At 41.8% G+C, this 27991-nt stretch overlaps 1 protein-coding gene across 14 annotated transcripts; it reads left to right on the forward strand.

Annotated features, from left to right (window-relative positions):
• Positions 1–2: 2 nt before the first annotated feature.
• Positions 3–27990, forward strand: CCP110 (centriolar coiled-coil protein 110). 14 transcript variants are annotated; one of them, XR_014504906.1, is made up of 15 exons: positions 3–244; positions 4865–5022; positions 5452–5580; positions 7312–8932; positions 10053–10180; positions 11523–11706; positions 11967–12094; positions 13115–13231; positions 14052–14153; positions 15860–15976; positions 17817–19242; positions 19487–20020; positions 20165–20224; positions 22952–23034; positions 25712–27990. XR_014504906.1 is itself a non-coding variant. In XM_083413373.1 (15 exons), the coding sequence occupies exons 2-15, from the start codon at positions 4882–4884 to the stop codon at positions 25762–25764; spliced, it is 3021 nt and encodes a 1006-aa protein (XP_083269499.1). In that variant the 5' UTR covers positions 3–244; positions 4865–4881; the 3' UTR covers positions 25765–27990. The 14 variants fall into 14 exon arrangements, 11 of the variants coding, with proteins under 11 accessions (XP_083269499.1, XP_083269503.1, XP_083269501.1 ...); XM_083413373.1 differs by having other exon boundaries at positions 17817–17911; positions 19958–20020; XM_083413377.1 differs by having other exon boundaries at positions 17817–17896; positions 19958–20020.
• Position 27991: the final 1 nt, after the last annotated feature.

The raw sequence follows: 27991 nt of genomic DNA on the forward strand, positions 1-27991 counted from the left end.
CGTGGCGGGCGAGGAGCGCGTCCCGCTCGGCTGTGGGCGGCGGCCGAGGAGCCACCTAGCTGGAGGAGGCGCGCGGAGGCGGCGCGCATCTTGCGCTCCCTGAGAAGCGGGATCCTTGAAGGGGAAGAGGCCGAGAGACGCTCACAAAAGCAGGAGGGTTGCCAACTGACCGGGAAGAGGAGCCGAGCGAGCTGCCTCGGCCTGTACTGCTTTGAGCGGCATCTTGTTCTGCAGAAATCAGCAGGTGAAGGAACGCCCCGTGTTCTCTTTGTTAAACGTGTTTTATGCCGTTATGCTTATATTCTGTAGGTTTCATTTGTTTTATAAATAAAATAAAATAAGAAATGCATATATAAAGTTGCCCCTGACAAAAAACTGGTAATCTTCGTTTTAAACAGTGCTTCACGTAATGGGCATTCTCTTTGAAATGCATAAGGATAATAACGTTTTGGTATTTTAAATGCTTAATTCCCCCTGTGAAAGCATGGCCTCTTTAAGAATTAAACCCAGAAATGGTATATATCAGGCCTTTTTTATTTGATGGGTTTTTTGTGTGCTGTGAACTAGTTTGTCGGTGCATCTATGCAAGGGCATTTTTTGTTTGTTGCTCGTTTTAAAACATTTTATGTTGTGTGTTTCAGTAGTTTCTTGCATGGGAGTGTTTATTGGTGGGTGGCTTTATGCATGATTATTATTAAGAATAATATACAATAATCAACCAAAGCAGCAATTAAAAAGTAACCCAGACAGATAGAATATAAAGTAAAAATAATAACTCTGCAATATACAATGCAATTGTAACTGATATACACATAATAGGTATGTGCCACACCTTCTCATGGCTGAAGCAGGCCAGTTCTCTGCTCTTAAAGGCAGGGACCTATTCAAGAGTTAGCAACCTGAGAAGGAGGTTGTAGTTGGTGGTCCCTTTATTTACTTGACAGGACAACTGGGACAGAATTTGCATTAAGAACTGCTGGGAACTTTCATTTCTGAGTTTTGCTGCTGTTTATCAATATTACAGTTCTGTGTAATTTTTCTATCATTGCTGTTTTTAACTTTGGTGTTTTTGGGGGGGAAAGATTGTTTCTTCCTGTTTTTACTAGAAGTTGCTTTATAGTTCTTATAGAAATTGTGGGGTGTAAATGTTATCAACATTTCCATAATTCAGTGGATCTTGGACTGAGTTGGGATGATGTGGCTTGTGCGTGTAAATACATAATATGTGGAAGCAGGCTGAAAAGTTCAGTGAAACGGGGGGAAGTCTTCCTCTGCTCAGAGACCAAGATGTAGGGTTGGTTGAGTACCTACATACAGGATTCCCCCACTGATTCATTTTAGATTTGTGCACACTGCACATGCCCCCCCTCATCCCAATCTGTTTGCTTCTAATGGTGTTTATGTATGTGTGTTTCTTAAGGAAGAATTCAAGACATCTTGTCCTGTTTCCCTCTTTCTAATGCCATTGTTTTCCTCTTTCTAATGCTATTATTGGCTTGGTGCCTCGTCCACAGATCTTTGCATGCGTACAAGGATCCCTGTGCTTTCAGCTGTGGACCAGCAATGGTGCCGGTTTGGGAGGGGCCTCAGAAGGTAGAATATATTTATAAAGGTGTGAGAGAGCTAGGTTTGAGATAAGGTGTTTTAATTCTAATTGTGAGGGATGGACTCCTATTATTCAATGGGAAAATAATGGTACTCAGCACATGCTCAGAGTCAGTTCTCTGAAGTATTACTCTTGTTTAAAGCCTTGATTGGAAAGACTGTAGAAGATAGAATGATGCAAGGTGGCTTCTCATTGAGTAGCAGGATCCTGCTTTTGGGCAAGGACTTCAGGTGATATCTAGTGTTATTCATACCTATTGAAATGGGCTTAAGTTCTTTAAATCCATTGATTTCAGTTCTGCAAAGAGTTTGATATCACTTTATATTGTTGCTAAATATTCTGGCCACGCCTGCCCTCGTGGTGTGGGGGTTTGTTTTTTCCTTGACAATTTGGTACCTTATGGTGAATAGGAGTTGGGCATGGGGCTAGTACCAAAACTGCTTGAGCAGAGTCAGAAACATCAAGCCCTGGGTGTTGAATGCAGTTCTCCACACCTCTTGGAGTCTCCGCAGGCTACACTGCTCACTGGCCCTGCTCTGACTGCATGGGTCCTTGAACTCTGATTATGCCAGAGGGTGGGTGGAAGAGAGAGGGAGAGGTGTGTGAGTATGTATAGAAACTCACCAAAGGTAAATTTCCCATTAATTACTCCACCCACTTTTGCCTCTGGCCCCGCCCACTATCGCCATGTGGCCCTTGGAAGGTTCCCCACTCCTGTTAGACCAGTTAATTATTTGCAGACTCATTCATGGCTTCTTAATTAGAGCTGTACCTTTGGAAAGTATCTTGTGAAGTGCACTTGGAAAGATCCCATACGTCTCTTGATATTTTTTATCAATAGTGTTTTATTTATAGTAAACAATAGAACCAGCTTGCTCAGTGGGAAGGATCCTAATGAGTTTTTATGTTTTGATATAGTTTTTTTTCCTGATTTCAGTGTATTTTGATTATTTCTGTAAACCACAGCCCCAGAGGCAGAATATAAGTAATCATAATAAATCAGTTGTGTGTTAATTAGGAGAAATGATTATCTTCAGTAAATTGTTTGTTTCAAGAGTTCACTGTTGTTGAGATGCTGTAATAATTGAATGTTTAGCTGCCCAGTTGGTTAAAAGCACTACAGTTGATGACTTAAAAAAAACACTGCAAGGAGCTGACAGACATAGTTTAAACTGGTCCTTTTTGAAGGCACTGTTGAGACCCATCAATTGCCTGAGCTATCCTGGTGTGAACACTTGCATTGAAATGCCATCATGACCAATCCTGCTCATATAACCTATGGTTAGAGTGATGTACGTGCAGATGTGACCATCACATGTGACAGAATTAATGTGGAAATTAGAATATGTGAAGCTGCTACCGTTGGGTGTTCTTAGGAAAGTCGCGGTCTCGCTGTTTGTTCACCCTAGTTTTCTCTCTATAAAATGGGAATCAGAATGACTTGGCTCAGATTGGCACCGTGTGACAGCGAACATGGGGCGCACTGCAGTGCGCTTCTCAAGTTTTTAAAAATCTGATATAATTAAACCAGTGTGCTGCTTGAAGTAACATAGGAATTCTCTTCCTGCTCACTCCCAGAAATCTTCTACTTGGGATGTTGCCTGCCCTTTCTAAGAGATGGCCTCCTATTCAAGAACTCTAGCCCGTGGCGTATGATAACAGGCACCCATTATTTCACAGCATTCCGGTTCTTTGGCACTCTGTAGGAGCAGCTGCAGTTCTAGATTGTTGGCTGTCATTGGAATTTTCTCATCCTCTAGTGACTTGGTAGAGACTCTCACTGCAGAGTCGTGCTGGTTAAAGGGGGCAAAGAATGCTGATAAAGAAAGCTGACTTGCACCAGGTCAGACAGTTTGTGCATCTATGCGGTGCGGATTACTCCAGCGGTGGGTCTCCAGCAGAGGTCTTTGCCTTCTCCTGATCTGGTCCTTCTTTAACCAGAGATGATGGACATTGAACAGTGGGCCCTTCTGCATGCAAGAGGTACTCTGCCGCTGAGCTGTAGTCCCCCTCCAGTATGATGCCTTTCAAGTGTGTTGCACAGATGGGTGACAATCTTGCTTTGTCAACTGAAAATACACATTTCACTTAATTTTCACAACTAGAAAAATCCAGCTACATTGTGTAGCGTATTGCATAATGCCTCCTGCATACTGATTATCTTAGGGTGATCAATTTTTTTTTTTTTGGATGAGGACGCATTTGGAAATCCAAGAAACATGGATTTGGGCATCACAAAATACTTATTTAGCAGAAGAAAATAGGCGACATGTGGGGTCCTAGGCACAATCTGGAGAAAGGGAGATAGAAAAATTGTAGTGGCCGGATGCCTGTGTGCAACTTCACACACATTTCACATTCAGCTATTCACACTTGGGGGGGGGGGAACCCAAGAGGGGGAAGAAAGCAGGCAGGTTTCTGGGGAAAAAGACTTTGGCAAAAGGACCCACCATTTGAACCCAGTGTGTTGTGACTACACAGGACTCTGGTGCAAGTTGAGAGTCACTTGTATACTTAATGTATGGCATAGGAAGAGTTTTATTAGAGGGAAAGCTAGTTCCTGTATGGATTGAAGAAAGTTAGTCATTCACATTACCTGCATATATGCATGTAGAGCAGACAAAGTGACTTTATGAAACCATGCACAAGGTAGAATCTGTAAGTGGTTGGCTTGGTACTTAAAATTCCTTTCCTAATCCCATTGGAGTGTTGTCGAATAGAGTGGTAGCAGTGTTGGAAGGCATGGTTCCTATCCAGTGACCTGCCTCCCAGGATATTACAGAGCAACTGTATTATGGAATTGGGTTGCCTTTCTGAAACTTATCTACGCATGCATCCTGACTTTTGATAATGATGATGATTGATTATTACAGTGGTGCCTCGCAAGACGAAAAGAATCCGTTCCGCGAGTCTCTTCGTCTAGCGGTTTTTTCGTCTTGCGAAGCAACCCTATTAGCGGATTAGCGCTATTAGCGGTTTAGTGGCTATTAGCGGCTATTAAAGGCTTAAGGGATTAGCGGATTAGCTGCTAAAAGGCTATTAGCAGCTTAGTGCCTTAGAAAAAGGGGTTGGGGAGCAGAAAAAAATCGCAAGAATCGCAAAACATTTTCGTCTTGCGAAGCAAGCCCATAGAGAAATTCGTCCTGCGAAGCGCATTGAAAAACGGAAAACCCTTTCGTCTAGCGGGTTTTCCGTCTTGCGAGGCATTCGTCTTGCGGGGCACCACTGTATTTTGAATGACAGTATTTCTCTTTGCAGCCCAGTTTGCTTATAAAATGGAGGATTATGAGGAGTTCTGCAAGAAGCAGCTCGCAAAGATCCAAGGCGACCCATTGCAGAGAGAAGCCTCTCCATCTGTTCCGCACAAATATATTTCACTTATTCAGTTCAGTGGCATTCCTGTCCTTTCTCCACTGGTAAGATGCCTTTTGTCCCTCCAAACTCTTCATAATGATACATATTAAAAAGGAAACAAGTAAGCCTTAACCATGTTGGTAATAGGCAGGTTACCGTTCTGCCTAAATTGTTTTGGGAGCAAACATATTGTTTTGTATATTGAAATTAAGGATGTTTACGCTTCACTGCATACTGCACTGCAATACTTCACTGCAAGCGGACGTAACTAGTGGTGCAGTTAGGTGATTTTGTACTTAGCCTAATGATAATACTGGTGAGGGTGGAGGGAAACAGAGGGAGAACCTCTTTAGATGGTAAGGCATATTGCTTCATTTGCTTTAATATGCAGTAGGTCAGCGCTGCTCTGCTTGGTTATGTCAGGGGTGGGGCTACTTCTCTAAATGTGTACATGTTTATCTCCTCCCTCTCTCTCCGACTTCATTTTGCAGCTTACTCTTGAGAAAAAAAAGGAGCTACAACAAGACAGACAGAAAGCGCTGGATTTAGAACTCTGGCGCCAGAATTCCAGGAAAAGAGCCTTGCTGAATCGTGTTCAGGAGATTCTGGAAAATGTGCAGGTGAGATTGAGAAGCCTTTCTGAAAAGGTAGTTACAGCAGTTGTCTGAGTGGTCTGATTTGGAAGCAGATAGATTTTGTTTGCTGTTCCACACCACTGTAATCGCCATGGTTCCTTTTATATTGAATAGCCCCGGTAATAGTAACTATAGTAAATAAAGTTACAGTAAATAAAGTGGCTTATCAGTGTAGCGGTTAGAAAATGTGGTTAACTTCCAACTAAACATGATCAGGTTGTGCTGTTAGTACACTATAAATATTGAAGACTGGTTATTGTGGCTTGTATGCAAGAGAGGCTGTGCAACTAATGCTATACTAGCTGGATGCTGTGAATGAGATCTTCACAGTCCTTGACAGGCACAATAAAAGAATGTTTCGGCTTGTAGCAAAACTCTATAGCCCTTGAATTAGCTCACTTGCTAAATGGAGCCTGTGTTCAACTTGTTCAGTTAAGTAATAATAGGGACCAAACATGAGCTATTCATTTTCTTGCTGTGTTTATTATTGGGTGCATGGCAACCATTACCTAGCTTGGGAGTTGAAAGATGTGGTAGGAGCATGTGTTGAGGATAAAGTACTAATCAGTTAGCCTTCTTCTAAACACCCTGCAGTTAATACAAGCCTTTTAAACTTCATTCCTCAGCTTCCAGCCAACTAATTGGCTTCATGAAGGTTTTACCACAATGCTGGCCTGTCATTCAAAGCCAAATGTACTCCTCAGCTTTTTAGCTTAGTGCAGCATGGCAGCTAAGCCAAGGTTGACTTAGCACCATCCAAACCCAGGATTGTGGTTAAGGTCTCTCTTCCTTAACCACAGTCTAAAACTAATATTTGTCCTATAGAAACCAGTTGTGTTTAAGGAGCAGATACCTTGACCACAACCCTGGTTTGGGGCATGACGCTAAGCAAACTTTGGCTTAGTCAACATTCCATGCTGACCTGAAAAGATCTGAACTCCTTTCCATGAGCTGGCATGTTCACAGTGAGCTTACATCTGCCTTACTGCGAAGTGTGAAGCAGGCTAAGTTGACTGGTTTAACACAGGTTATAACAAAAGAGGCAACTTAAGAATATAAATCCGGCTGGATCAGGTCAAAGGCCAATCCAGTCCAGCATCCTGTTATCACATTTACCAACCAGATGCTCATGGGAATCCCAAAAGCAGGAGCTGTGTGTGACAGTACTCTCCTCATTTGTGATTCCCAGCAAGCGGTATTCAAAGGCATAATTGCTACCTAGTCCAGGACCCTAACCATGACACCATATTGGCTCTCTAAAATTAGCAGATAAAAGCTAGATGCGTACACCTAGCACCTGAATCTAGATATGCAAATGCATTTATTCATTTGTTTATTCCTTTGTTTGCTAAGTGAGCAAGCCAGCTGATCTGACTGTTGAGATTCACTGAGCTGTTATAGGTGTGCTTAGAAGTCTTCTACGTAACCAATGAGCTTCTTTTCCTTTTATCAGCAGGCGCAAATGTCTTAAAAACCTGCTTCTGGCATTCTCTTTCGTTCTACAATCCGTTTGATGTGCTTTGTTATTTGGAGTGGAATGGGTTAAACTGTTCCAAAAACATTTAAACCCCTTTGAGTGTGTGGAATTGGGTGTATGTGTTTTGGATCCTGGCCTGTCTGCCTGCTCCATACATTTTTTGTACCTGTTCTAGTAACATGTATTTATATAACTTTTAACATCTGAACAGCCTACATCATTCTTTTCCCTCCTTACAGATGAAGCAATCGTCCATTAAAAGTGATTTGGATCAGCCTGACACAGAGAATGTTCCTTTGGATTTAGAATCCAAAGTGTTGAATGGCTTTGTAATGCAGTCAGACAGCAATTTGCCAAGTCCTGTTGTTCTTAGTGAGCCTGCAGAACCTGAACCGGCACCAGAGGTTGAGCCAGCAGACTTACATGTTGCAGCAAATGGGAACTCTCCTGGAATAACTGAGGAGTTTATCCCTCATAAACCAAAGGACATTTGCTCTAGCCCCTCTGAAAACCCATCTTCCCCCAAAGGTTTATTTTCCAATCCAATAAACCTCTCGTCTTCAAGTGATACTGTAAAGAAAGGAGGCGTTGAGACGGTGTCCCCTGATGCAGAAGGCCCAGATCCTTACGTCATGAGTCTGCAGAACCTCCTGAAAAAATCCAAAGAGTACATACAGAGAGAACAGACCAGGCGTAGCATGCGAAATAGTTCAAAAAGAAGTGGTGGTGAAAGCCATTCAGACAAAGAAAATGATGCTGTGAAAATGAGCGACTCGGTGAAAGAGAGGGGCAAGTTGATGGGCAGAAGTTGTATGGTCACATCAAATATGACTAAATCCAATACTTCTTTGCAAAGTACCTCAGTCCCCAAAAGTAGCATGGGTGTGGTAGCATCGCCCAGTTTTTCTAAAGTGGATATACCAATGAGATCTGGCACGCCTCCTGTTTTGGATTCGGATTCAGATGAAGACATCAAAACCACCTTTTTCTTTGAACGGGACAGTAGCATTCTCAGAAGCTTCACAGGTTCTTACTCAAAACTACCCAGTCCAGAGCCAAGTGTGAGCCCCAAAATGCACAGAAGACGCCCAAGGCCTTCTTCAATGGGGCACATTGTCATTAGCAACCCAATAAACGCCTATGAATTAAGCCCTAAAGAAAAGGGAAGAGCTGTGGACTTGATCACGCAAGACGCTGGTGACCGGCAAATTGCTTCCGATCCTATGCCAAAACTGACTCCAGATTTTACTCTTGCTTGCCCCGGCAAAATGCACACTTTTCACAGGAGCTCTTCGGACATCTGCGATGAATTGGTGGTTGGCAAACGAAATCAAGTGTGCCAGGTTTCCGTTGCTCAACGAGAGAACAAAAGGTTCTCGATCGGTGCCACGGTAGAAGGAGAGTCTGTATTAGATGGAACAAGGGCATCGGGTACTTGCCTTTCACATCCAAGTCCACAGGAAGTTCAGGTGGTCAGTTGTCCCATTACAGCGCAAAACACAACAAATGTCAACGTAAACAAGCAAATCGGCCTGTTGGAGAAAGCCAAATGTGGCGTGCCCACAGAACTCAATAAATCTTACGATGTCGAAAAGCCATCTCCCTTACTGATGCAAACGCAGCATAGGCATCAGATGGATACCCCAAATCTTTCTCCCGGAAATGAGCAGACTTCAGAGAGCGGGATTGAAAAGGTGAAACGTAGGCTTGAGCTGGACGCAGAGAGCATGCAGAAGGAAAACATGCCTTTCGTTGCGACAGCGGAGAGCAGCGCACGAGAGCGACGGCTGCATGATCAAAGGTGTTCTGATGGATCTGTGTCTGGTGCCAAGAGCGAAACATCAGAAAGGACTGCCATTGGTGAGAGAATGCCCTCTGCAGCAAGCCTCGGTTGGTTTGACTAAGATTTGTCCAGAGGGTACTTTTTATCGGCCCACTTGGGTTTGTAGGTTAGGAGCAGTTCCAGGGTTAGAGGGCCCACAGCAAAGTGCTATCTGGTGGACCCCATCCAATGTCGGCAGCCCCACCCCCAAGCTGCAAGTTTCCCTGGTGGTAGCATCAAACATTTGAGAAGCTGCCATTTTAATTCTTACACAAGGCCCTGGAGGGATGCTATGTCAGGCACTCCAGGGCATTGCGAGAAACTTAAAATGGCAGCTCATAGCTGCTTGGTGTGGCAGGGTGCCTAGAGAAAGTGTTGGCACTAGGGGGGCCCTTCTAGAACTCTAGCAGTTGTTTGAGTGTGTTGATGCCTGGCCTGTCTGTAGACTTGCAAGCTTTTCACCTTGATCCAAAGCTGTTAGGTGACAGCAAGTCCCATAGGTTTCAGTTGGGCTTCACTTCAAAGTCAGTAGGTTTTGGATTGCAGCTTTTGAGTAGCAACAAACACTTCAGGGAGGATTTTTCTGAAAGCTAATCGGAGCAGCCAAAGCTGGCTTTAATCAGACCATCTCTAATACCTACAGGATTACTATTTTTTTAATGAAAAGCCTTAGGAGAAACCAGTTAACAGTCACTTCAACAATTGCAAGGGGGCTTTCTTTTGCCATAAATGTTGAAACCTCAGTTTTTCCAATGATTTAAAAATCTATAAATAAGAATTGGGTCCCATGTTGATTATTTTAGGAGTACTAAGGGGCTTAGGCCCATAAAAGGCTAGCAATGTGGGGGAAATGCTAATTGCTGTATGACTCTTAATCACAATATACTGGCAGAAACAAGCAGCATCCATAAAAGGATGGGAACAAGCAACCTGGTGTAGGTTGTTAACGTATAACCTTTCTCATTATTAATGTATAAAATTTCTCATTATAGAAGCATACGAAGGCCTAGGATCCGTACAAAAAGGCAAACTCACATGAGGGGATGGTCAGAATTTGTTCTAAAAAGGGTTTCGAAGACACTTTTGTGTGATGCAAGAAGCCAGGTTTCCTTTTCAATCAATCTTAACAGTCGCTCTCTGTATGTTTTCCCTTTTTAGGAGAGGAAGCTCTAAAACAGAAAATGCTGGCCTTTGAAGAACTGAGGAAGAGACTTGAAGAACAGCATGCTCAGCAACTCTCATTATTGATAGCTGAGCAAGAAAGAGAACAAGAAAGGCTGCAGAAGGTGAGCAGCCAAGATAAAATATCTTAAGTGGAGACCTTTGACTCTGGTCTGTACAAGCTGATGGTGTTTCTGTCTCTTGGTACTGCGTCCAAAGTAGCCACAAATCTAAACTGAGAGCAGTTTGGGTGGGGAAAAAACTCATCTTCATCTTGGTTCCAAACGAAAGTTAAGCATGCGCATTAGCCTCCAGGTAGAGCAACTCTCTCCATTATTAAAACACTGCAAAATAAACACCAGGTCATGTCGGTGGGCTATTTTAATACTGAGATGGAAAGGGCTTCCCAGGAGGCTGTGGCATAACTAATGTATGCTTTCAGAGTTGTGTCCAAAAGGCAATAAAAGCTGTTGGGAATTGTTCCATGAGCAGGAGGCAGACAGTCGCTACACTCAGTGTGTGTCTGCCGCCAAACACATTTGCGTTAGCAAATGGAGAGACTTCAGGCAGTCAGGAACAAGGAAGGGACGAGTTGGGTTGGGTTTGCAGCAGCAGAAGCTCACATGGGCTGGGATATTGTCTGCTTGTGGTGCTGAAGTTAAGATTCCAGGATGAAAGACTCTCTACATACTGTATGTATGTAAGCCGCACTGTGCTTATCTGAGAAGGGGTATGTGTGTTTAGGTATGAAAATAAATAGAGCACTTGACAAGTTCTTGTGCACCCTAAGAGGTCCTATTAGAATCCTTAAAGTTTTGGTAGTGGAGAAGTGAGGAAGCACTTAAGATTGAAGATGCAGGACCTGAGTACAACAGCACGGTCTCTGCTCTGAATACCCATTAATTGCTATTCAGAAGTAAACGGACCCTGTAGTTTGAACACGGCTAGTAGCCATCCTTTTTTCTGTCATACCATGGATCCCTTATTGTGATGCCAAAAAGCTATTTGTAGGCTCCTTCCAAATTTGCCCATTTTGTGGGGGGAATTAACTCTGGGACCTACAGGGCCCCCTGTCCATTTTTAATCCCACTCATTGATCCTGATAACAATGAATGTTATATTTTAAAACTGCAAATAGAATAGAATAGCCGATGGAAAAGTCTTTCAGATGGCAGCCTTGAAGATTTGCATTTCTGGCTGTGCCTGCTTTTGTACTTCGTCTGTGCTCACTTTCACATGCGGCCCCCTGATAGTTGATTTTTTAAGAGAGACTTTGGGGTCTACATAAAGGCTGCCAGGAAGGCAGCCAAGCAGTTTGCAGAGGAGGTTCCACAAGTGTACGGTCACCATTGCATGTAGACAGACCAACTGATTGGTGGCCATTTGGGGTATTGTTTGTGAAGGTTTTAATAGAGGCATTTCCATTTTTTGTTGTTGTAACACCGTCCATTTTTTTCCATCCTTCAGGAGATAGAAGAACAGGAATGGAGACTTAAAGGGGAGAATAATGCAATTGCTGAAACGGACATTCCCCAAATTGCTATTGGCAGTGGGAAGGATTTGGAGTGGAGAAGGATCAGTGACACTCGCTTGTTGGAATCTGTGCTGACTCGAGGGGAAACCATCCACAGCACAAGCTCAGAGAGTGCTGGTAAAAATGGAAAGCGTATTGATTTTCATATGCAACCTGATTTTAAATAATCCATGAAGAACTTGCTCTTTAGATCAGCCTTAATTTTTAATGGAATTTTATGTGCTGGCTACATGGAGATTTTAGGAGCAAAAAGTAATTCTTTCCTTCTCTCCCCTGCTTCCCCCCACCCCACCCCAAAAATGAATGAGTATGAAAAACATGGGCATTTCTTCTGGATATTCATTTGCTTAATCATGATTTAAACTTTTTAAATGCAGGTTTTGCCAATACCACTATGCCTAGTTCGACTGCTGAATCTCCATTCTACCTTTGGGAACCACCAGCAAGTGGAAAATCAGTTTTAACAACCAGGTCCATTAACAGGAGTAAAATGAGATGGTCTCAGGTGGGGAACTCATTATTTACAGGAGTACATAGTAAAGCTTTGATGATAAAGCTCTTTTATTTGAATTTTGCTAATATTCTCTGTATTTTTTAAATTCAGTGTTAATTGCTTCCTCCTCCTCCACCCCTTTCAATATGCCATTTCTATTAAATGTAAATACAGACTCCGTGGGTTGTAGCCAGTGTTAGTCCTACTCAGAGTAGACTCATTGAAGTTAATGGTCATGATTGATTTATATCTATTATTTTCAGTAGCTCTATTCTGAATAAAGGTTAGTTCAGTCCAGCCTTTTGACTCCACATTTGGCAAAGAGAGCAACAGAATGTGATAAATCTTGGACAGTGTTTGAACTCCACTCTGCTAATTTTGTTAAAGGCGATGCCATTTTATGGAATAGTAAGCGTACAATTGTAGAAATAGTTTCATTGCTTTTAGTTCACTGAGTTCACTTGAAATTTTACGTTATTGTACATGGCTTAAGTCACTTTCGATGTTCATAAATGTGCAAATTACAAAAACAGATAAATGTAAAATGAACTTAGGAGTCATGCTGGCTCAGAACGAAGGCCAGTCTAGTCCCACGTTCTGTTCACAGTGGCCAGTCAGATACTTACTGGAAGCTGCAAGCAGGACAAGCACAAATTCTCTCTCCCTAGTCACATTCCCAAGCAACTGGTATTTGGAGACACCTGAGTAGTGGAGACAAAACAGAGCTTTCACTTCCAGCAGCCATTGATGGCCTTGCCCTCCATCAATTTAATCTAATACCAATCAAGTTGGTGGCCTTCACTACATCTTGTAGCCAATTCCATAGCTTTAACAATGCACTCTGTGAAGAAATATTTCCTGTCCTGAATCATCCAACATTCAGCCTTGTTGGATGACCGCTGGCTCAACCTGGATGCTACGCAAGAGGGAGAATACCTTCTCTTCTTCTTTGCCATTCATAAATGTGTGTGTGGCAGGCAGGAGCATATCAACTCCTGATTACATGGTACCATCTTACTCTTTCTCTTTAAGGTATACAGCCCTGAGATGAAAAGAAAATTGAACAAGATCTCTGCTCTGGCAAAAGGATTTCTAACTCGCAGGCTCTTGCAAACAGAGAAGCTGAAGCAGCTTAGGCAAACTGTGAAAGTAAGGAGCCATCTGCAGTCCGCCCTTATGTGTAATCAACACTGTGCATGTGGTTTTCTTTTTATCTGCAACAGCCATTTTACAAATTAGAGATTCCTTTCTGAAACTCGAGCCGCTGCTGCTTCCCTCTTCTGTTTTGCCCAGCTGTTCTTTATATCCCCCACCCCGCACGTCAATCCCTCCTGTCTTTTCTCCTCCCCCAGCTCCTTCTCCAGTTCTCAACCAACACACACACTACCCACCAGTCTTCTGTGAGTCTTAATCCCCACTTCTGGAAGGCTGCAGGTTTTTCAACCGCTGCCCCCCCCCCAATGACACAACACCAGAACGAGAGTCTCTGGCAATCAAAGCAGCTTTTTAAACAAATCGTAGTTTTACTTGTGAAGTGCACTTGAACTGCTGGAGGGTTACTGGCAGATTTCGATAGTATGACCATGTATTTAGTATAGGTTAAAAAAAGAAAAGCTGCAGAATATAGAGCTGTGTGCACAAGATCAGGAGGCCTTGAACAGAACAATTTCAATAAACCAGGGATGGGGAACCTGTGACCTCTCAGATGTTCTTGAACAGCCTCGGCCAGTGTGACCAGTGATAAAAAATGATAGTAGTTGTACTGCCAACAATATCTGGAGAGCCATAAGGTCCTCCATCTTTTAAGCCTGGGGTAGAGTAATTTCAGCTGATGCAATAGATCTTCTCCTACATCTCGTAGCCCTGTAATCTCTCCCCCCCCCCAATCTGCTGGTGATTTGCTCTTTAATTCAATAGGAAATGAATTTTCCCCCCATTGTTGAGCCAGACATGTGTGGGTTTTTCTTAGGACACAATGGAATTCATTAGAAACTTCCAGTCAGAAGCTCCGTTAAAGAGAGGAAGTGTTTCAGCTCAAGATGCTAACCTGCAGGAGAGAGTGGCAGCTCAGGTGATGTATATTCTGAAATGCACACCTTTATGAGTTTATGCTAGTGCAATTTATATTATTTTGCTGTATGTTTGGCCTGCTTTTCAGATAGTCTTCCAAGGCAGATCACATCCTTTTCTGGAAGAACAAGAAGACAGGCCCTGCCCATCAGGTTTACAAGGAAAAAGTGATGAGACACAAGGAAACTGGGTGGGGGAAGATCAGGTCTTCAAGGCCAGAACTTGCTGATGAGCTAGAAGCAGTTTGGCCCTGCTCACCTGTCCTTGCTGGTGTCCTTACTTCATTATCTATTGGTGGCTTTTCTTCCTTTGGCTGATACCAGATTGTCCTTCCCCTTTGATTCTGCAGTCCCAGGGCAGATACCCATAAGAACCAAGTGTCCTTTCAGGCAGGTAGAAGGAATGCAAACTGCATGTAACTACTTTTTCTCTGTCAGACATTGAATTTGAATGTTGACTTCTACATTGGGTCAGCATACGTCATGGGGCTGTAGAAGTTGAAGCCTCTTGGTGCAAAAAAAGAAAAGAAAAAGAGGTTTATTGGGCCTAATGGGTTTCAATTTCAATTAGACTCTTCATTAGGGCATTATAAAAGAAAACACTGTTCTCTTTTTCAAAGTGTTTACAACCTGTTGGGCCTAATGAATCAATTTTGTGCATTTTGAGGGTTTTCCTTCTGTTTCCTGCATTAATGCCTCCTCTCCCTTTTCCCCCTTCCATATGCATCATGCCAAGACACAGTTTAGAACTCCAACAGTGGTTTGAGCTTCTAAACATGCAAGAGCCAATCCGTGGTTTGGAGCTGCTTGGCATTCCTGTGGCCCCCAGAGGTGTTGGATCATAAATGTAGTTTGTCGGTTCAGATGTCTCCACAAACCATGACTAGTGCAAACCATGGTTTGCAAAAACCACTTCAAACCATGTTTCACTATATTTGCTTTATTGACTTACTGCAAACAATGGTTTGTGAACTCTGACATAATGCCAAACCGTAGTTGAGCATCTTTCAACCATGATTTGAGAAGATGTCTAAATTAAACCTCTGATGTAGTGATACAGATATTTTGACACTTAGAGAATTCTTCCTTTGGGCAAATTATCTCATCCCTTCTGTATATTCTATCCCTGAATGGCTTCTCAAGAGAGGCACGAGATTGCCTCTCCATCTTGTGCTCAGCTTAGTATCAGTGCTTAGTCTCAGTTTCTCCAGATGCTACACACCCTGAGTCATTTAGGGAAGCTTTTAATGTTTGATGTATCACAGTATTTTAATATTCTTTTGGAAGCCGCCCAGAGTGGCTGGGGAAGCCCAGCCAGATGGGCGGGGTATAAATAATGAATTATTATTATTATTATTATTATTATTATTATTATTATTTGAGATCCTGTCTGTATGGGATCTAGTTGTTCCGCAGAAATAACTAAATGGCACACTTTAAAATATTTACTTGCCTTTTATTTTATGATTTAGTTATTTATTACATTTTATATACCCCCCAAGCTCAGATGGTTCTCCCCTCCCCATTTTATTTTCACAACAACCCTGTGAGGTAGGTTGAGAGACAGTGACTAGCCCAGGATTATCCAGTGAGTGTCATGGCTGGGTGGGAATTCAAAGCCTGGTCTCCCAGCTCACAGTATAACTCTGTTACACCACCCTGGCTTTCATTGCCATTGCATTTCATAGGTGTTTCTTCTCTCCCACAGTTGCGAGCTGCTTTGTATGACATTCATGATATCTTCTTCAAAATGGAAGTGTCTGAGAGAATGAGTATCCTGAGTCATGATCGAGAGGTTCGCAAAGAAAAAATGCTCCGGCAACTGGTGTGTTGCAGCACTGCTTAATTTAAGAATATGTTTAACTAGTTTTTGCACTAATACATTTTTTCCCCTCTCGTGACCCTGAATTGCTCATATTACTGGTTGCTTTCAGGTGAAAATTGTTGGTCAACAGTTGTGTGCATGAGAAATACTTTTTTATTTCCCCCTTCTTCCAGGGAGCTCAGGCAAAACATCAAATAACAACACATCTGATAAAACACTATTCAACCAATTTTTTATTTTTTTACCCTGCTCTTCAGCCAGAAAGGCTTACATGTAACCAAAACAAGACAGCCTTTATTTATGCTTATAGTCTAAATAATGATAATGATAAAAAATAATAAATACAGTCTTTAAAAAATTACAGTCTAAAAAAGCACAACACATGAGGAAAAGGGGAACAGGAGGGAAGAGGAAAATCAAAACTCGGCACCAATTTCTAAGCAGATGTGTTTCTTTATCAACTAGCTGGTATAATTCAGGGACAGGAGGTGCCCGATGGAGCTGCAGCTCCAGCAAAGTTGATGAAATGAGCCTTGCTTCCTATCTCTTCCACTCAGGCACTTCCTATCTCTTCCACTCAGGAGAGTTGAGGGAGACGAGGCCTGACGTTAAAGCAGAACAGAAGGGGCAAGCTCTACCTCTCAGCTCTCCCATTGCTGGAAAGCTTAGGAGAACCATTGGTCCTCATGGTCTAGTTTTCAGTGCAGAGCCTTTATTTACTGTATTTTTTGCTCTATAAGACTCACTTTTTCCCTCCTAAAAAGTAAGGGGAAATGTGTGTTTGTCTTATGGAGCGAATGCAGGCTGCGCAGCTATCCCAGAAGCCAGAACAGCAAGAGGGATTTCTGCTTTCACTGCGCAGCGATCCCTCTTGCTGTTCTGGCTTCTGAGATTCAGAATATTTTTTTTCTTGTTTTCCTCCTCCAAAAACTAGGTGCGTTTTGTGGTCTGGTGCGTCTTATAGAGCGAAAAATACGGTACTTACTTATTTTATTTAGGGAGGATCATTCCATCAGGTGTGCCCCCACCGGCAGTGTGAAGGGGTGGAAGCCTAGATGAGAAATAATCTCACGGTCCTGCGTGTGGCGGTAATATTTCCACTGTTCTCTAGGCTGCCACAAACATTCCTCATCTAGGCTTCCACCCCTTCACACTGCCTTTGGCTGATTAAACAGTTTATGGCCTTTTAAACTGTGTTGGGGGGTATTGTTTTTGTTTGTTGCTACGTTATATATTTTTGAGATTTTATATTGTAAACCGCCTGGTGATCCTCAGATGAAGGGCAGTATAGAAATTTAACAAATAAAAGCGATAAGTAAATAAAAACACATAGGGAAACAATTCTCTCCAATAGCAAAGCTAAGCTGGTCATTGCTAACAAGGCTGTAGGGGAAATGGGCCACTAATAAACAAGGGGGCAGTATCTACATCCCTGAGGAAAACCCAAAACCCAAGTTTGCAGAAATCCAAAAAGCATTTAGAGAGAGAAACCTGTAAGGACAGCCAAGTCTCCCAGCAACAGATAAATGATTATATCCCATGTAGGGCAGAACCCGTCTTAAATTCAGTTCGGACCCCTGAAATCCTCTGGGAACATTAAGCTAGCATAAAAACGTACGGTAATATTTGAATGTAAGAACTGGATTTCTTTGGAGATTCAATTGATAAAAATGTGTGGGACTGGGGGGAAACCTCAAGCACCATCTTAAGTGTCTTTATGCAGGATAAAGTCCCATTATGTGTACTACAGCTTTTAGAACATTATGTGTACCGATTATGCTATGGTCTGAATCTAGGTTTTATTAGTAGTAATACTAATATCTAAAATTGTCCTGCTTAGGATAAAGCAAAGGGCTCAAGAGAGAGAGCAACACTTTCTACAGCTACACAGAAGTCTCTGGACAGGAAGAAATATATGAAGTATGTGGGGAAACGGTAAAGGAAGCATATACTGGTGTATTTAGATGTGCATGGCTAGATGTGTGGGCAGAATAGCCTGTTGCATGTTAAGTCGTCTGTGATTCTTGTGAAAAGGAAGGAAACAAGTTAAGTTTCTGTTCTAACATTTTCCTGCCTAATACTTCTTTAGTGATGTATCATGATCGGCATAAACTTAGGAATCGGAACTCTTGTTGACGGATTACCTTAATTCAGGATGCTCTTCCATATAAAATAGCTAGAACATTTGCTAGATCCTTTCTTCGGGGTGTATCCAGCTAAGTTCTGCTCAGAGTAGACGCATTGAAATTGATCCAAGGTACAGTTGTACCTTGGTACTAGAACGCCTTGGTACGGGTACGTTTTGGATCCTGAACGCCACAAACCCAAAAGTAAGTGTTCCGGTTTGCAAACGTTCTTTGGAAGTTGAACATCCGATGCAGCTTTCGATTGAGTGCAGGAAGCTCCTGCAGCCAATTGGAAGCTGTGCCTTGGTTTTCAAACGTCGAATGGACTTCCAGAACGGATTCCGTTCGAGAACCAAGGTATGACTGTACTTACATCCATTTACTTTAGTGGGTCTGATATCTCCCAAATAGTTCATATAAATAAGAATCTAGATTATTGTTGTTGTAGCCGAGTTGCACACCCCTCCAGCTTTCCCCCAGTTTATTCTGGTCTACTAAGCAAGTGGGTTGCTGCAATTATTTGCACATCTCTATAGAGTAGGCCCTTATCTTTCTCCTATCTTGCACCCCTCCTCTTGCCCTTTGCCTGCTTTCCTTTGCCCTTTCCATACATTCTGCCCTGCAGCATGGTTAGATGTCAGTTACTGCAGAGGGATTGAAGCCAGACTGTCTGGCTTCTGGATCACTACGTTAGGAAATAGAATGAGGAAGAGACTATCAGGAAGCAAAGCACATGCAAGTTATCTACAGAATTGGTAGCAAAACATCTGTGAGCATATTGGATATGCTTTCTTCTTCCGAGGTGATTGGGCTGCATTTGGAGAATGTTTGTTCTCTGCTAACCATTCTCGGCCATTTCCCTGTGATCCTTGGAACACATTTTTCCTCCCTGGCACAATTTCCCCCCTTAGTCTAAGGTGGATTCAGTTCAGCACCAAAATTAACCATGGCTCAGACTAATTAGTGTATCTCTTGAGAAACCCACTCAAAACAGGGTTTAAATCATGGTTATAAGTCCCAACCCTGGTTAGTCTTCACTATGATTAAGGTTGTTACCAGCATTGTGTCTTGATCCCAGCAAGACCATGGATCATTGCTACGTACACTAAATGCTTGGAGCAACTTCCTGTTCAGTGTTCGGTATTACTGTACAGTGGTTTCTCGGGTTAAGTACTTAATTCGTTCCGGAGGTCCGTTCTTAACCTGAAACTGTTCTTAACCTGAAGCACCACTTTAGCTAATGGGGCCTCCTGCTGCTGCCACGCCGCCAGAGCACGATTTCTGTTCTCATCCTGAAGCAAAGTTCTTAACCCGAGGTACTATTTCTGGGTTAGCAGAGTCTGTAACCTGAAGCGTATGTAACCTGAAGCGTATGTAACCCGAGGTACCACTGTACTCCCTTGTAGAAAAGGGATTGGGAACCTTCTTGGCCCGTGGGCCAGATATTTAATTCCCCACCTGCATAGGCCGATTTTGACAGGTGAGGGAGGAACACCTTTCAAAGCATAGCGCTTCACAAACACCTGGCAATCAGCACTTGGGAAGTCAGGCTCTTGGAAAGTGCTGTGCAAGAGGCTTTGCAGGCACTCTAGCAATGGGCAGGGACTGCAAAGCCCCTTTCACCCAAGCCCCATCCTTCCTTGCCCCACACAAGTGGGACAGTGGCTGTAGAACCAAATGAAGAGGCCTCATAGGCTTGCAGGCTGTAGGCTTCCCTCTTCTTTGGTAGAGCATTCTCATTTCTGACTTTCTCTGTTTAGGTAGCTGTGGGAAATAAAACCAAATATTTACTTGATTTCCCCCCACCATCCCAGTAGCTCTTTTGCATATATCTGTGTGTTTTATTTTTCTGTAGGCCTTCTGAAATGGGAATGCCAAATAAAAAAACAATTTTGAAACAAAAGACGCCAGAAAACAGGTTTGTAAAAATAGTATTTTTTTAAATCTTTTCTCCTGTGCAGTATATAATGGTTACTTTATTTTTGTCCCTATGACTTTTGCTGCTCTCTAGGAATATAGTTTGTCTGATTGTAAGATTGTAATGATAACTCTTCCTTTACAGAGTTCTTCAGCCAAACCAGGGTCAAAATGCTCCTGTTCAAAGACTCCTTTACAGACAAGGGTAAGAGCACACTTACTTTCTGTAGCTGAAATGCTTTTTATTTGTTTGTTTATTGCATTTACGAGTCACTTTCCGTGAAACACCCCGAAAAGACTTAACATTTAAAAAGCAACAATAAAGAATTGTTTTCTGCACTTTTGCACTTGTTTCTCAAACAGTACCTAACCATCGTATGGCTATAGCTCAGTGTGTGTCTAGAGGAGATGACTTGGGTTTCCAAAAGCCATGTGTGATGTGATATTTTTCGAGGATGAAAGAGTATTTTAAAATAATAATAATAATAATAATAATAATAATAATAATAATAATAATAATAATAATGGTGTACGTGGTACATATTGCGGGGGAAGGATCCAGGCTAAAGTCAACTCTGAGGAGTGTTGCTTACAATTGCCTGAAAGAAAAATGGATAAACTCCCCAAATGGGTTAGATGGTGCCTACCTTATTTTTTGCTCTATAAGACTCACTTTTTCCCTCCTAAAAAGTAAGGGGAAATGTGTGTTTGTCTTATGGAGCGAATGCAGGCTGCGCAGCTATCCCAGAAGCCAGAACAGCAAGAGGGATTGCTGCTTTCACTGCGCAGCGATTCCTCTTGCTGTTCTGGCTTTTGAGATTCAGAATATTTTTTTTCCTGTTTTCCTCCTCCGAAAACTAGGTGCATCTTGTGGTCTGGTGCGGCTTATAGAGCGAAAAATATGGTATTTTATTGGACTAGCTGGAATTAGAGTAATAAGCAGAACACTTCTTCCTGAACAAGTTGTACAGTCGTACCTTGGATCCCAAATGCCTTGGTACTCGGACGTTTTGGTTCCCGAACGCCGCAAACCTAGAAGTGAGTGTTCTGGTTTGCGAACGTTCTTTGGAACCCGAATGCCTGATGGGGTTTCCGCAGCTTCCAATTGGCTGCAGGAGCTTCCTGCAGCCAATCAGAAGCCACGTTTTGGTTTCTGAACGTTTTGGAAATCGTTCTGGAACGGATTCCGTTCGACTTCCAAGGTATGGCTGTATTTGCAGTTTGAAAGCTTAGCCCTAATACCAAATTGGTTTAATAAAAGGTGGGATCAGACTTCTTTGGGGACATCAGAACTTTATTCTGATATCTTTTGAGGTCTATGAAAAACCGTTAGCACCAGTGCAAAGATGTAGTGCTAATAAGGCACCTGAACTTCCAGCTTTCATTGTAATATCTAGCCATGTGGGTTCATCTTGTCTCCGATTTGCAATCTTACAGCTCCCTGCAATGTAATCTTGGTTCAGTTACATTTTTCTTCCTTTGATTAAAAAAGGTTTTGTTTATAAAGATCATGTGGGCACTTTTAAAAATGAGTAAAAATGATTTTTAAAAACCATGGTTTGGCACTGACATGAGCAAAGCCTCGTGCTTGCATGTTCCCTCCTCCCCTCCCTTCTCTTTCATGCTTTATTTTTAGTCAGCTACTTGCACTTCAGCTAGAAACTGCACTTTATATCCAAACCACAAAACCAGCTCTTACAGAGCTGGATTGCAGGCTAGGATCATCCTATAGTTTGTAGTCCTGGATTAGAAGGATCACACAGACTATAATTTGCTGGACTATTGTTCTGTCAAGCTCCATTTTGTCTACACTGATAAGGAGCCACTTTCCAGGGGTTACCAATGGGAATCTTCAGATGCCAGTGATTGAACCTGGAACCTGCTGCACACAAAACATGTTCTTTAGCTCTGAGCTACTACTGTCGCTTCCCCTCCAAACCAGCTTCCATTAAAGTAGGACTGCCTAATTAAAACAAAACAGAAGTGTAGAACGCGGGTGGCGCTGTGGGATGCGGGTGGCGCTGTGGGTTAAACCACAGAGCCTAGGACTTGCCGATCAGAAGGTTGGCGGTTTGAATCCCCGCGACGGGGTGAGCTCCCGTTGCTCGGTCCCTGCTCCTGCCAACCTAGCAGTTCGAAAGCACGTCAAAGTGCAAGTAGATAAATAGGTACCGCTCCAGCGGGAAGGTAAACGGCATTTCCGTGTGCTGCTCTGGTTCACCAGAAGCGGCTTAGTCATGCTGGCCACATGACCCAGAAGATGTACGCCGGCTCCCTCGGCCAATAAAGCGAGATGAGCGCCACAACCCCAGAGTCAGTCACGACTGGACCTAATGGTCAGGGGTCCCTTTACCTTTACTACTGTCGCTTCCCCTCCAAACCAGCTTCCATTAAAGTAGGACTGCCTAATTAAAACAGCACAGAAGTGTAGAACTCAATTATTAACTTACTAATCCAGTCATGTAGAGTGTTGACATGTGTATTAACCTGGTTTTTAGCTCATCATTTGTTTTAATTAATTTTTGAAAGTTTAAAAATAATTGCTTTAAGGGTTTTTTTTAACTTTATGGTCTTATTCTTTTCATAAACGTCTTTTAGGTTTTACTGTAATCAATCTTGTGAATTAAACAAATTAAAATGGAGTGTGATGTGGGAGTCTGTGAGCATGAGAGTTATTCATGTGTTGCCAAACCATAAACACGTGAATCAACTGTTTGGGGTTATTTTATTTTTTTAATAACATTGATGCTATTGTGTTGTTCCTAATTAATGGGAATTCCACAACAGGAACATTTGCAGAATGCCGTGTAGTTTATTGTATTGTTGTGGAATACTCTGGCAAAGAACGATTTTTGATTATTGTTGTTGTTTTTCGAAACAGCATTTTAGCTTGGATGCAAGTGACTTATTAACTCCTTTTATATTCAATCAGAACCCCTAAGACCTCAGTGAAGGGGGCTGAGCAAAATAGAAAGAAGCCCTCAGAGAGCAGAGTGTCTAACAAGGCCCTTTCAGGTGTGTAAAAAAAAAAAAAAGTGTGCTTGGATCTTATTTAACAAAGAAAAGAGTAAGTTGTTCATATAAAGAGGCTTAAGTAGCATACATTTCTGCAGTTGCTGCACCAGCTATGCTCTAGCTCTGCTATACTAACCCTGACTGAAATTAATGCAAAGCATAGTTGTGATCACCCAACTGCATGAATACAATAGATTCATTTTAGTCCACTTGCACACTCCAGCATAATCACACTTGGAAAAGCTTCAGATACAGAGCATTCCTAATTTTTTTAATGGTATGTATTCCTGTTTTGCATAGATAACCTGCAATTAATACTCTTGGGGTGCCTGAATACTATTGTGCTTTAAAATAAATAAACTTCCTGGCTGAAACACACATACACTCCTCACTTATATTATTGTGCATGATTGCTCCATATGTAAATATATATTGTTCTATAAATATACACATGTATATTTATAAATATATATGTGTATGTGTGTGAGTGTATATATATAATATGGTAAGTAAAAAGTATTGTTTTACCATATATTCTACTAATGATGCTGTGCATGCCTATTGTTTTTGAGGTCCTGTAGACTGAAGAGTTTAAAGAGGTCAATTTTTATCTGCAAAAAAAGAGGGTAAAATAATGCAGAAAGAATCCTCCCGCTTTTTCCATTGCGGCTGGCTTATTCTGTTTTCACAGTCGTGCCGTGAATACCTTGCTTCAGGTATTCATCCTCTTAAAACACGAATTTTACTTATTTCAGCTATTTATATCCTCCCTTAGTTGAAGGTTCTCAGGTTAGCTCTTCCGTAAGGAACAATAAGCACCAATGGAGGCAGGAATACAAAGACCGGTGGTAAATCAAATCAGCTTGTCACAGTTCCCAAACGCTATAGGAAGCAGCTGTGCATTTGAATAATGGTGTATCGGGCCCAGAAATGGACGAGGACTCTGCCAATAACAGGAGAGGCCCACCTGTTGTCACCTGTGCCACCCACTCCTTCCTCTCCCCCGTCCTGAGGCTCTTGCCTCCTTGGATGGGAAAGACGTAGCAAAGGACATGGGCTGGCGTTGTGCCCTCTGAGCATTTGAATTTAACACTTGAGGAATGCCACTGATTTAGTGCTTTGTCCAATGCTGGTTCTGTGGTAAACAGATAGATATGGAAAGCATTCTTTAGTGGTAGAAAAGCTCAAGATCACTGAATCGCGCCCTATGCTACTGTCATTTCCTACACTTTGAGCATTGCACGTAGTTCTCCATCGTTTGTTTTGAGATCTTTTAATCGTGCAATAATAATTATTTTATTTCTTACGTGCATTTCTTTTCCACTTCCGTTGTTGAGAGCTGATCATCATCTTCAAGCACTGTTTCTGAAAATTAGACCTATAGGCTTAACGTGCACAAATGATCTAAACTTGTGGGTAAATTAGGATAATTTCAAGCCCCCACCTGGACTTGAAATTCACTGGGTAATCTTGGGCCAGTCACTGCCTCTCAGAGCTGAACCTGCCTCACAGGATTGTTGTGAGGATTAAATCTTGGGGCGGGGGGGGGGGGGGAGGACTGCGTGCACCAAAGACCAAAATAGCTGAATCAAGGCCCAAACAACCATACAAGCAGCCAGTCATCCAGTTCACGCTGCCTGATTGAGCATCCAAGCCCATGTGAGCAAATAACCCCTCCCCTGGGAGAGACCAACTCTAGTCTCTTCTTCCAAACTGAAGGATGGGGCAAACTCATCCCTGCCAAGCATAAGAATGCTGGTGTTCCAAGTGAAGCAAAAGTCAATTTTTCTTAGTGAATTTTGTTTTCCAGGACGTAGCATGTGTGACACTTCCTTCAAAGAAGGTCACGGGGATTTTGAAGAATTTTACACAGATCACAAAATCATGCTCTCTTTTTACTCAGTGTGCGCTTTAAATGTTTTGATCCATCTGCTGTTGCCTGAGCTTTCTGCTATTTCAAGACTCTGCAGTTAGAATTTACACAAAGGAATATTTCTGGATTTTAGATACTTTTTATGGCTCTTATCAGGTGTGTTTTCTGCACTTAATGTGAAGGCGTGGATTTCCTATACAGTCATACCTTGGATCCCGAACGAACACCCTGCAACTTGGACGTAGTGGCACCTGAACGCCACAAACCTGGAAGTGATTGTTCCAGTTTACGAACGTTCTTTTGGAACCCAAAGGTCCAATGGGGCTTCCGCGGCTTCTGATTGGCTGCAGGATCAAAAGCCTCAATTTGGTTTTCAAAAGTTTTGGAAGTGGAACAGACTTCCAGAATGGATTCCAATCGACTTCCAAGGTACGACTGTACTATGGATATAGAAGGCCATTGCCCATGCCATCTGATAAGGCCTTCTTGGTGTGGACCTGTCCTGCTTCCTTGAAGTTCAATTATTGAGCACTGAAGCAGCTGCTACAGACAACTGACAACAGAAGAAACTGAAAAATGGCTCTTCAGTGTTGATAACTATTTTTTGCCATGCATTTATGCACAGCGTGGTTAGTTTTCACATAACTTTTTGAAGGTGTTTATACAATTACAGTTTTGAAATGCAGATTTATAAAGGGATAGTTCATCTGCGTCGGCATTATTACTGCTTGCTTATAACACGCAGTAGGCATTTTAAATAAGTAGCACTTCAGTTAAAAAATGTTCTTTCCCCTTTGCTTTTAGGAGTATATGCCGGAAAAACCCAAAGAAAGAAGCCAAATGTTGTGACAACTTAAGAAGGCAGCATTCTCTTGGCTAAGCGGCTGATCTGTCTGTAAATGTTCTCCACTGGTTCCGGTCTTCCTGCTGTCACACATGATGCTTTGAATCAGCAAGGATTTGAGATTTCTCAGAGATAGTCGCCAGAATGAAAAGGGAACTGGACAGCACAACAAACTTGAAGAAGCGTTTATCCTGCATGTTTCAACCCCCTCATGTATCCATTAACTTATACTCAAAACTGTAATCTACATTGCGCATCCTCAGGAAAATATGTATGTGGTGATTCTTAGGAGAACATTTTTTGCAAACTTGAACCTGTGCTGCACTCTTTATAGTGCAGCAAATGAACTCAAAATGGCAGTTTGTACATTCTGCATTAACAGTTGTCTATATCGTTCTGTATATTTAATTAAACATTCAGCTTCAGCTGTGTTGATTGTCTTTGGCAGCTGCCATGCTTTTAACCATGCATAGCCTTGCCTCAAGTCTAAGCCACTCTGGCCCCACTGAAAGTCAGTGAGGCAAATTTTGGCCTTTCATTGCAGCAAGAAGTGTCAAGCATTTCTGGTGGCTGGCACTGTTAGCTTTGCAGCATAAATACAGGTTGCTGCTTTCACCTGCCATGGTAAATTTGATTTTTGTAGTAGGCAAATTTGAATGTGCAGTCAGCACCCCCATCTCACCAAATCAAAGCTTTGAATTGCCAGTTTCCCTCCCTAAATACGAAGAGGACAAAAGTGTATATAAAATATAGTAACAACAGTTATTTAGGAGGCTTCTTTTGCTACTACACGTTTGTCTTTTGTATATATATTTTTCTCTAAATGAAAGGTTTTGGATTTTTTTTTATGAAGATAAGGATACTCTTTCCTCCCATTTGGGGGACAGGATTGTAGCAAACTCCTTTTGGTTTCTGAGGGCTAATCCTCCAAGAAATTCTGCTCTTGCTGTTACTGAGGAATAAGAAATATTTGTAAGAATAATGAGTGAATTTTGCAACTTGGCTTTGGCCTTAAATCCAGCTGGATTCCCAGAAAGTGAAATTCTTACATTACCAAAGCCATGTCTGAAAAAGGGACATATTTATGTAAGTTATTTGTACTTGCTGTTTTAGACACGAGATGAATTATTTAGATCTTGGTGTGACTATGATATGCCGAATCAAATGCAGTCATGTTGAGAAATGTATAGATCTAATCTGCCAACTGGCATTAGATAATTGTGCTATAGCTGATTCAGTGCACAAAGAACTATTAAACTTGATTATATGATATTGAATTGGTATTAATATTATGTTAAATATTCAGCGCTTCAGATCTGGCACTACAGTTCTGGCTCAAAATATTATTCAACATAAATTGAAAAAGGGTTAAATTAACAATTGGGGGGGGGTGACTTTACATACACACACCTATTTATTCATATGGGGATGGGTGTAAACCTATTCATTAGCTGTATCTTCTAATGCTCTTCTATATCATGCAGTATTTTAAACTGATCTTGTTGGAGAGGCAACCATTTTGATTCAAAAGGATGTGGTGGTGGCATAGCCAACTGCTCAGCAGTCCTCCAAGCACAGCCTTGTCTCTTGCAGGCTACCTGTTAAAAGGTTCCTTTTGGTTAATTTACGCAGTGCAATGCAAACACTTCTAATTTATTAGATTTCTAAGTAGTTCTTAGAGCTTACTTTTGGCTCATAAAGCTTTTGCATGACTTGAATGTTTTTTAAGAGGAGGGGGGGAATAGCATAAGACTTGACAAGCTAAATGAATTTTAAGATTTGCAGATGTTGCCTTGTAGATTAGAAATACACTACCGTTTATTAGATATGCCAGTGCTAATTTTTTTTTTTGCTAGAGCTTGTTCGTTGTGTGCTGTGATGTTAATTCAGAAGTAAAAATTCTGTGAATAGAAGCAAGTTTTAACATAAAAAGTACAGATCAATTGTTACTTTGTTCAGATACCCTAAGTACACTTTTTATTTTATTTTTTTATTTTAAAGTCAACTAAAATGTAAATGTTTCAACTGTCATTAGGCCTTCTATTTACAAGTGCCAGGATCGCTTTTGTAATTTGATATATTTTATATTTATTTATTATATTAATTTTCAGTTCACTTTTTTATTTTGAGTGGAATGCAATATTATAAAATATATTTTTGTACTTTTCCTTTTCACCCGTTTTGCTTTTTTTTCCCCTTAAGCATATTGCACAATAAAACTTTTTTTAAAATCTTTAAAG

This window comes from Podarcis tiliguerta, assembly GCF_965153285.1.
Source record: "Podarcis tiliguerta genome assembly, chromosome: 14".
NCBI classification, from domain to species: domain Eukaryota; kingdom Metazoa; phylum Chordata; class Lepidosauria; order Squamata; family Lacertidae; genus Podarcis; species Podarcis tiliguerta.